This window comes from Ipomoea triloba, chromosome 14 (assembly GCF_003576645.1).
Source record: "Ipomoea triloba cultivar NCNSP0323 chromosome 14, ASM357664v1".
In the NCBI taxonomy this organism is placed as follows: domain Eukaryota; kingdom Viridiplantae; phylum Streptophyta; class Magnoliopsida; order Solanales; family Convolvulaceae; genus Ipomoea; species Ipomoea triloba.
Window position 1 is genome coordinate 16357476 of NC_044929.1, and position 10821 is coordinate 16368296.

The following is a 10821-nucleotide window of genomic DNA, read 5'->3' on the forward strand; positions in this document are numbered from 1 at the left end:
CCTGGCTAGAAGCGGGAGTTGGAATTACCTCGTCATCATCCAGCCTCAAGAGTTTCTTTTGAGGCCATTTGGAGATTCCTAATTCCCTGCAACGAACCTTTAAAACTGTAAGTCCCATCTTCAATTGAACGGCTGCTTCATTTATCGGTAAATGGAAAAAACTTGAAATCATTTCCTTAGTTACCGTACTTGAATCACAAAACGTCATCTTCACCCATTTTTTCTTATCATTCTTTTCAGGCATCACATCTGCAGATTCACCATCGTCAACACGCTCATGTGTGGTGGTGGGTTCAACGTCAACAAACGGATCAATTTCATTTGCGATTCCTACTTCATAAAGTGGTTTATTTCCAATTGGTGGTTCAATCGGTCCTAACAGATCATTCTCGAGATCATAAAGGGGAGCTAGATTTAGCTCGCCTAATAATGAGGCATCATCAAAATCATTACAATAAATGAATTGAGAATGAGAAGAGGATGGAGCATGATTCGCCATTTGACATGAAATATTATAAGAATGAGAAATAAAAGCAATGAAGAAGGATGAAAAAAATAGATAATGTTGGGGAGAGCAACGCAACAATCCCTGTAATACGATGAAAAAATTTGACAGTTCTTAAAGATGCAAACAATACAACTAATATTAACCTTGTAGACTAAGGCTGACTCGGATTTCAGAGGATAACCACGTACTAACAAAAAAAAGAAGTGGAAAACCAACACAATATAACATCTTTTCATGTTGCATTTAGAATATAAAACTATAGGCCTAACTTTACACCAAAAGCGCAAACAGAATCTAGACGAGAAAAAATATTTACACCAAAAGCGCAAACAGAATCTAGACGAGAAAAAATAAAGCAAACAAAAAAAAAGTCAGGTTAACCTTTTGACATTTTTTTGTATTGTTTTTTTTATTTGTTTTGAAATGCGTGTAATTAAACTTGGAATAAGGGTTATTTGTTTTGAAATGCGTGTAATTAAACTTGGAATAAGGGTCAAATAGGTCACCGAACTTCACATGAAATTGCAATTAGGCCATCGAACTCAAAATCAATGCACTTGGGTCCCTGAACTACACAAATTTATGCAAATTAACCCAAAATGACTTGTTTGACTTGATCTTCCTGTTACTACCTTTAAAAATAATATTCTAAAATAATTTAAAATAAAATAAATAATTAAAATTAAATTTAAGAAAAAAAAGGAACTGCCGCAAATCTTCCTCTTTCGGTGGCCTATTTGACCGTTATTACATTAAACTTTTTTAAATTAAAACTTTTTTTACATGTCCTTTAGTCCTCCGAAATCAGCACATTGTTTTGGAGTTTAGCAGATATCCACGTACTTACAAAATCAATTGTCAAAAAAAAACAGTATAACGTCTTTTCATACTGTGTTTAAAAGGTAAAACTAAAGTCCTAAATATACCCCAAAAAAAACAAACTGGGATACCAAAGAACTTTTAAAACGCGGTCTCTAAAACTAGACAGAATCAAATAAATCAAAAAAACACTTTCCTGTTTACCTTTTGACATTTTTTTTGTTTTTTTTTTAAAAATTTATTCTGAAATGTGTGTGATTAAACTTTGTTTCCATTAATTTGTCAGTCCGACATGTCCTTTGCTCCTTTGAAAGCAGCACTTGGTTTTTCTTATAAGAAAATTATGTTTGATCATTTCCTTACAGGCGTCAATTAACCTTCCCTTTCACCTTAATTGTTTTATTTCTTTATACTTTAACATTTCCAATCAAATGGCAAATTATGTTTCATCCTCATCTCATTCTCATTCGCTTTCTTGTTCTGACTTTGAAGATACTTCCTTTTGGAATGAACTAAATCTACCTTCTCTTTTGCAGTTTGAGAATGAGTTGTACACACTCCTAGAACCAACTGTTGAAGGTAAACAAGTTATTGACGCTGAGCCGGTCGCCCAAGTTGTTCCACCTGTTTTACCTAAACCTTTGGAAGAGGTTGCAGTCGAGGAAAAAAAAAAGACTCCGGTGAANACTCCGGTGAAGAAAACCTTGTGTGATTCAAGAACGATCACTAAGGAAATGATCTCAAGTTATTTCCATCTTCCGATTAGTGAAGCAGCGGTACAATTAAAGCTTGGTCTCACAACATTAAAGAATAGGTGAAGGATATTAGGAATTTCCCGATGGCCTCGAATAAAACTCTTGAAGTTAGAGTATGAGGATGATAAAGAAATTCCTATTTCTTCTCCTGAACAAGATTACCGTCCTTTTTTTAATCATGCTGAAAACCCCCCCTTGGATTATCACTTCAATAATCCAACTTCATCTCCAACAGGTAAAACTTTACACCAAATTCAACAAAGTTGTTGCTTCGCCGAACAATTAGATTTCGACTGGGGTCTTGTGACTGACATGCTATGTGGCCAGAACGATGTTTCACTTGAGGCGCCTCCAGTTGTACCTGAATTATCCAACTCAACTGAAATCATTGTATTTGACAAGAGAACCTCTAAACACTGGGGTTTAAATACTATTTCAAAATTCTTCCACTTACCCGCAGCCCAAGCAGCAAGGGAGCTCAGTGTAAGTGAAGATAAGTTGAAGAGAATGTGCACAAAATTGGGAATTAAACGATGGCCATACCGGAAATTGCAAAGCATGGACAACCTTCTTGAGAACTTGCAATATCTCAGCAAAGACAAAACATATGCTGTCCGCAAAGAGAAAGTTATTGAGCTTCAAAAGGAAAAGGAACGAATGTTAAAGGACCCAAATATTGAGTTACGTGCAGAGACTCAAGTAATTAGGGAATCTTCAAGAAAGAAAAGAAGATATCAACATTTGATGGATATTGCACACGCTGCTAAATATGACAATTCATGGAAACTTCATGGCGTCAAATCAGAAGTGATAGATGAACCACCTTAAGTTTCACAAGATCGTTATTGTATTCTCGATTTCATTGATAATTAAAGCTTTTCCGTTCTTAATTTTCTTTTGTAAAAAACAAAATTTAAATAAATATATACTTTTGGGTAGTAATTGTTTCATCATTTGTCATTTTATTTGTGTTTTTTTTTTTGTTTTTAAAAATATATTGGGTTTTCCCCTTTGCATACTGCCAATTGACTCTGCCAGATGAAATGGAATGATAAATAGAGTTTCCTTTTGTACAAACGCAATATACTTGAACGAACATGCTTTTATGCAAAGCCAATTATATGTGACAATATCGTCTGTAAATGTTGCAAGTAATTAAAAAGAAAATTGAAACATATTAATATTATTTTACACTTACTCATCCCAATCTATTACTCTATTATGGTCATAATGTCAATATTACAATCTTTTTTTTTTCATGAATAAGTTCAAATAAACATTTAATGTTAAACTTACATATATGAGTTTACGTTGGGCCTTGCATTACGCGCAACGCGCGTATCTTGGCTAGTACTATAATAAAAGCCACAACATTTGAAAAATAAAAGGATTAAAAAATTTTAAAGATTTTAAAAAAATAAATAAAAAAAGATTCCCACCTCGTGTAAATGCCTGTGTTTTGGTGTTTGGACTTTGGAGTAGTTTAAGAACATCAATATCAGTATGTAGGAAAGAAAATAAGAAGGAAAGAGGAATCAAAGAAAAAAATGCTGACATACGTTCAGAAAACAAAAGTATATAATGAAAGCAGGTTACGCGCATGGCCGGATTTTGATACATGGGCAATCGCACATGACCTCAATTTTACTTATTTGAAATAAAAATCATACGTGGTATATTTTATCACAGAAATTGTGAATTTTGCATTCAGCTGGTACTACACCGTTCATACTTATTTGAAATAAAAATCATATACTTTATAATATTGATTTTAAATATTACGCTTATACTTTTGGTAGGGCCTCATTTATTTATAAGAATAGGGCCACAAAAATAAAAAATAAAAATAAAAAATTGACCCTGCTTACGCACCAGCTAGACGCGTGGCAGGTGTGCAAAACGCACACCTGCCATGTCTTTCTGTGTTTAAAGCTAAAGTAGGGAACCCTATAAAAAATACATTATTTGCAGGAGTTAAAAATCACAAAAAACCACCCTCCCACACTAGTTAAAAACCTACCTTTGATTATTTAGTCTGAAAAAATCAAATAAAATTCACAAGTGTGGATGCTCTAATATTGCGTCGTTCTAGCGTGAAGATGTCAATTTTTTGATTTTCCAATCACAACTTTTGATTATCCAAGTGGTTACCATTTATGAACTTATTTGTTTACAATGCAAACACTTTGATATCTGGAACAGTAGCATTAATTACCATATCTGTACGAGGAAAATGATATGAAATGTTGTTAATGTGTTAGAAAGCCCTATAATATGTACAATTGAGTGTTTTGAAGGTTTCTTGAGCAAAAGAATAGCATATGGACTTGAATTGGAGGAACCAAGGAAAAGTGTAACGGAGGAATTACTGTAGAACATCTGTCACGATCGTGGCAGAGTCATGGGGATAATTCAAACCCGGTCATGACTCACTCACAATCGTGGCCGAGAACCTGGGCACAATAAGTGACTTCGGCCACGAGCTTGAGGCAGGCGTGACAGGGGTGGCGAGATTTTCATTGAGAGAAACCCTTAAAGACTTCCTTTAAATAGTAGGAAATTAGAGTTTTAGGGAGCTTAGATCAATTTTATCTTCTACACTTTTCTTTTGTATTTCTCTAGCAATCTCAAGAACACTTTGTATTGAAAAAGCAATGTTGCAAAAATCGCGCCTAGGCACCGATTAATCGGCGCATAGGCGCTAGGCGGCACCCAACCGCGTCGAGGAAGGCCGGAATCGGCCTCCTCTGTGGTCGGGCAGCTAGGCGGCCGCCTAGTCGGCTGAATAACCCAAAAATAAATCGTGATGTTTGCCGCTGAACAACATAACTACAGAAGACAATAGAACTTGATGCTTAAGATGCCTCCGTCGCGTTGGCAACCATCAAGAATACACGATCTAACAACAGATCGGCGGCGAGCCATGCAGCGCAGCCCAGAAATTTTTGCCCAGAAAGAATTGTTGGTTCAGATCTGCTCGCTGCAACCCTCTTCACCTCGAGAAGCAGAGATCGACAGTGGAGTCATGGAGGGAACTAGTTGGGCAAAGTGGCAGCGACGAGACGAGCTCCGACAGTCCGCGAGGTTTCTCTCCTCTCCCCCTCCGTTCGGCGAAACAGCGGCGTGGAAATTTCTTCCGGCGAGGTTCAGATCTGGATGTGTTGTAATCAACTCTGCTCACACTACAAGAAAATTCACGATTCGCGACAGAAAAATTCAGTCGCGAAACAGCCAAATTCCGTCGCGAAATGGGTTTTGCGACGGAATAATTCCGTCGCGATTCCGTCGTAATTTGGCAACAAAATATTTTAAAAAAATTAGGGTATCCGCGGCTATTCTTTGTACAACAGACGCTGATACCCTTTAAAAATTTTATAAAAAAAAATGTTCCTTTTTACATACTATAACTCTCCATACAAACACTATAAAATTATAATTCCAAAAATTATAGTACTTTATTCTAAAACTAAAAAATAATCAATGAAATTACAAATTTACAGTTCCAAATTAAAAATAATTGAAAGCTACAAAAAGAAAAGAATGAAATTACAGATTTACAATTCAAATTAAAAATAATTGAATGTTACAAAAGAATGAAATTAGCAATATCACCATCAATGTCTACTGAGTAGCCATCCAGAAGGCAGTGCCCTTGTAGGACGTCACATCATTCAGGTCATACATCATTCAGTTTGGTGACCTGCATAATTTAGTAATCTCAATAATTTAGAAAGACCACCATAGCTACTACTTGTGATGAATTCTCATGAATATGAAAAAGGAGCATATAGAGATAAGTCCAAATGAAGTTAGTTACTTGTAGAAATAAAATAAGAATGACATACCTTGAATGACATTGTTGTCTGTATCAATTTTTTCCAGTGCAGGAATACAGAAGGCATTTGTTTGCCAATATCAACTTACTAAAGTTTATGCAAACAGTGTTATTACTACTAAGGGATTAAAAGGCTAATCTCGTCGAATAAAAAAACATCATGAATTTCTGCAAATATCAACTTACTAAAGTTTTAAACACGGACAATAAACAAATTAGATGAATACAAGATCCAACCAAATTAGTTTTTATCTTTCTTTCTTTCTTAAAATGTCATGTAGTACACATAATTTTTTTTCTCCAAATCTATTTTGCCCCATCTTCTCTTTCTTTTTTCTGCTTTCTTTTTTTCTGTTTTGCTGCTTTCTCCCTTTTTTTTTTCATGCCGTATCAGTCCTCCTTCATTCACCATTAAATCCATCATTTTCAATTCAATTTACCATCAAATCAATCCACTTGAACACTCCCACCACAGTGTATATGCTATGCAAGATTCACATATTACTCAGCCCTAATCACACCATCATCATGCACACAATTAATCAGGCAAAGGGAGATCACAGGCTTATGCAAATAGAACATACCCATGCAGCAACCCCCAGCCCCAGCTCATTCAATCTACTGCTCAATATGCACAACTACAAAACATTTTAAAAACAATGAATTCTAAACCAAGCTCAGCCACACTGCAGAGCATCATAGCTTTCTACCAATGCAATCCTCATAATTCCACAGCTCCCTTGTTGCAATCAGCTTCTGCCCAGTCCTCCTTACACACCAGCTCCCTGCAAAAAAGAACACAAAGTTAAGGAGCTCCAATTCAGCCCCCAGGGTCCCACACAAAGTCACTTCCAGGTCTGGCCACACAGTTTCTCTCAATTTAGGGATTCAATTCGCACTCAATCTACAAAAACACCATCTATTCTATCTTATATGAATCTAAATGTAGAAATTCAGAGATTGGAAAAACATACAATCTGAAACATTACCAACATCCCAGGAATACTAGAAAGGTAGATCTAAAGCATATAACTTAACTAATATATCTAAAGAATATAGAGTAAATATCACTTTTGGTCCCTTGACTATTATACCTGAATCAAATTTAGTCCTTGACTATTGGATTTTTCTAATTAGGTGCATGACTTTCAAATAAGTATCACATTTGGTCCCCCTATCTAACTTTCCGGCCACATGTTACCTGAATTCCTACAGGAGAAATAATGGGTTATAATTAGAAGGGTATTCTTGTTCTTTCAAATTTAATTTATTTCCCTATTTTATTTTCATTTTTCTTTCCCCTTTCTTCCTGGCTCTTCGGTTCTTTTCCGTTTCTCCTTCTCGTCACTGCCTTCATCTCGCATTCTTCTTCTCCAGTGCCAATATCTATTTGCTGCTTTGTAGAGGTCAAATAGCAGTGTTGAAGAATTGTCTCATGCTGTTATGGAAAAGAATCGGAAAGTAGAAAATTTTATAGGGGCAATAACTCAATGGCTTGTTGGTACCAAGCTGCAAATGCTCTTCCCACTGTTTTTGATACCTACTTTTCGAGAGAGTGTTTCTTTGTGCCTGGGTATTTGTATTTTTCTGTCCAGAAGAGCGGGCTTTAGGATCTAGAAACAAAGCATTAGCTCGTTTATGATCAACCCAGCCCAGACGAACACACGGGTCCCCTTTTGCGCTAGTGGTCTGTGGTTGGGGAAGATCACAATTCTCAATAAGATCATGAGATCTTTGTGCAACCAAGAAAGCAAGTTCCTCTGTATCTGCAGTGCGCCACCATGGCTCAGACTTCTTATCACTAATCCAAGGACAGCTTGAATCAAAAGAAAGCTCGCTGGCTGGTTTAGATACTAGGCAATCAACCGATTCTGTCATTCTGTCAAGAATACCCTTCTAATTATAACACATTATTTCTCCGGTAGGAATTCAGGCAACATGTGGCCGGAAAGTCATGTACCTAATTAGAAAAATCCAATAGTCAAGGACTAAATTTGATTCAAGTATAATAGTCAAGGGACCAAAAGTGATATTTACTCAAGAATATACACTGTAATGTATAATCTATAATCTATACACTGTAATATATATAAAAAAATAGGTAAAACATATATACACTACTCACTAGGCGAATAAAAAAAATCAGAAACTTGAAAAAATTAATTAAATTAAACGTATTATTTTTTTTCTTACTTGAATACTTGGTGGTCGGCGGTGTGAGGTTGCGGTGTAGCAGGCGGTGCGAGGTCGCGACGGGGCTGGCTGTGCAACGTCGCGGCGGAGATGGCGATGCGACATCACGGCCGTAGTCACAGAGCGGCAGAGGTAGAGCGATTGCGAGACTGAGAGAGACGTCTGGGTTCGACGGTGGCTGGGTCGACGGTGATGGCGACGGCGATGGCTGGTTGACGGCGAGGAGATGGTGTTCGGCGATGGTGGCAACTGGCAATGGCGAAGATGGTGCTGTTTAGCGATTGAGGGATTGAAGGTGTCGGCTGAACTACTGAAGTGATTACATTTCAATTAGGGTTATAATTTTCTTTTAATATAATATGCTTTGATTCCAAAAAAAAAAAAATCAAAACGACGACGTTTTCGTAGTAAAAAATAAAAAACGACATTGCGACGGAATAAATTCCGTCGTTGATTCCGTCGCAATATTTATTTATTTTCAAATAAATTGCTACATTTAGTAACGGAACAAATTTCATCGCCATTCCGTCGCCATTTTGCGATGGAAATTAAATCTGTCGCCATTTCGCGACGGAAATAATATCGGTCGCAAATTCGGTCGCGAGATTTTTACTACAATGTTTTCGCAGGTTTTATTTTCTATTTGCTCCAAAATTCGCGACAGAATTATTTTCCGTCGCGATTCCGTCGTTAATTTGCGACGGAATTTAATTCCGTCGCTATTCCGTCGCGATATCGCGACGGAATAATTTCCGTCGCGATTTTTTCGTCGCAAATCGCGATTTTTCTTGTACTGTCAAGAGTCTTAGCTTCTACACTCTACTGCTCAAGTCAGACTAGTAGATTATAGATAATCAGAGATTGTCCCTACAAGTCTACAAACTACTACTCTAGTAATAAAATATGTCCTTGAACTAATTTTAATAATTTGGAGTCTACAACTCAGCCAACTCTACCGCCATTCGCCATTTCACCTAATAAATCTGTGAGATCCCACCTTGATTTTGAGTAAAACAAATCGGGCGTCTAGGCGCCTGGGGGCGCCTAACGATTTTTTCAACCTTGTGAAAAAGAAAAGAAGATTCTAGGTTGAAGAAGTCTTGACAACACTCCTATATCTTGAAGCTTTTGATCTCTATTTTGTAGATTGGATCATTTGTGGACTGAAGTTTGGTAATCTTTCCATTTCACATTTCAATTTCATCTATATTTCCATACTTTGTTTCAGTTCCATTTTTATTCAATTTGCTACAATGAGTGGCTAGGAAATCCTAGGTATTGAATTGCGATTTCATTGCAATATGCTAGTGTGATATTAGATTATTGATTTGGAATTGTGATTGTGATTATTGCTTGATTTCTTGTTGGAAGTGGAGGAATTGTTTGTATCTTTGGAGTTAGAGCCCAACTCTCTAGATGATAAAGGATTCATCACTCTAGGCAAGAGATTGCTAGGTTGATGTAGCCTCATCTCCACTTGTTTTTCCTGTCGTAGATCCGAGAGGACATAGCCCGGAACGAGGTGTAGATAAGGTGTTCGATAAATTACCTCATAGGTTAATGTTGACACTCGGGTGCTTCTTTGACCTTTGATAGGCCGTTAAGACCAAAAGTGGCAATGACATTGATTTGAACCTCGCTTGAAATTCAATACTCACTATCTACAATTCCTACCTTAGACACTAGAAACATGTTGCAATGAATGATCAGTTCTATTCCTGCTCTTTTACCATTTGATTACCAATTTGTGTTATTCCATTGCTCTCTTTACTTTTGTGAACTTTTGCAGCGTGCACCTTATGAATCTTGTGTATGAAAAGTTTGGATTACTTCTTTGGCTCACTCGCATATCAACATTTCCAAGTTGTCATCCTTTGAGAATGACATTCCCGGGAAATCACTTTTCCCAACCTTCTTTCTATTCACCACTTATTACGACTATCAATAGCCCATTCGTTTAATGTGTAACTTGGGGCTAGACTGATGTGCACCACAGGCCCTAGAATGTACCCCTTGCATAGCTTGTAAAGCCTCCTCTTCCCCTAGACATCGGAGAAATACTCCATCAAATCAACGACGATACAACGACTCTTTATAATAGATGAAGCAAGGAGCTCGACTTTATATCCACCCTCCTACGAAGATCTTCATGTAACTTTCCATCGGTGAAGTAATCAATCAACTGCTGCCTCTAGTTGTGAGACCTCGAAATACTTTTCTACCAAAATTCCTATTTCATAAAGTTTCAAAATAAAACTATAAATATATATATATTTTACTTCTACGATTATTTTCGTAACGAGTCTATAAATAAAATATTTTAAACTCTTTATTCCAAATGATCTGATACAAAATACTTATATAATTATTTATGGTTCTGAAAATCCTATTTAAAAGATATATTTATTTATCAAAATGTTGACCCAAAAGTCTATCTGAGACGAACTTGTCAAGTCGTTTTACTCGTATCAATTCCCTTAGCCCAAATGATTTTAATTTTTTAAGTCTAAAGATCTTGTGTAGACCCAAAGTATCCCTAGCCCAACTTTAGCCAAAACTCTAAATAGTATCTGATTTTTGGTGCCCAAACCCTAGTTATATATATACACCCTTATGTACATTGTTTTCAAGGGAATTATTCATTCTCAAAAACCTAAATCATCAGCCTTATCATGTCTCTCATTTTCCCTCTTTTCAGCAAAGCAGCCCAA

General features: G+C 36.5%; 2 protein-coding genes and 1 long non-coding RNA gene across 3 annotated transcripts in view; 1 reads left to right on the forward strand and 2 right to left on the reverse strand.

Annotated features, from left to right (window-relative positions):
* The window catches only part of LOC116004028 (protein RKD2-like), a 16465-nt gene extending 15966 nt beyond the window's left edge, over positions 1 to 499 (reverse strand). The window contains exon 1 of the mRNA XM_031243969.1: positions 29 to 499. Coding sequence (XP_031099829.1) covers positions 29 to 499 — 471 coding nt within the window. The remainder of the gene's footprint in view (positions 1 to 28) is intronic.
* A 1259-nt stretch (positions 500 to 1758) lies between these two features.
* On the forward strand, positions 1759 to 2910 carry LOC116004029. Its single transcript, XM_031243970.1, has 2 exons — positions 1759 to 1906; positions 2318 to 2910. The coding sequence occupies exons 1-2, from the start codon at positions 1759 to 1761 to the stop codon at positions 2908 to 2910; spliced, it is 741 nt and encodes a 246-aa protein (XP_031099830.1).
* Positions 2911 to 5520: 2610 nt separating this feature from the next.
* Positions 5521 to 8147, reverse strand: LOC116004846. The gene is made up of 3 exons (XR_004094853.1): positions 8111 to 8147; positions 5928 to 7877; positions 5521 to 5782 (listed from the first exon to the last, which is right to left on the reverse strand). It is a non-coding gene; the product is annotated as an uncharacterized LOC116004846 (long non-coding RNA).
* Positions 8148 to 10821: the final 2674 nt, after the last annotated feature.

Excerpts from the sequence above, each read along its gene's own strand:
- LOC116004029 (XM_031243970.1), top strand. The coding sequence starts at position 1,759 with ATGGCAAATTATGTTTCATCCTCATCTCATTCTCATTCGCTTTCTTGT. Across the intron at positions 1,907-2,317 it reads CCTAGAACCAACTGTTGAAG|GTAAAACTTTACACCAAATT; the intron begins GTAAACAAGTTA and ends CATCTCCAACAG.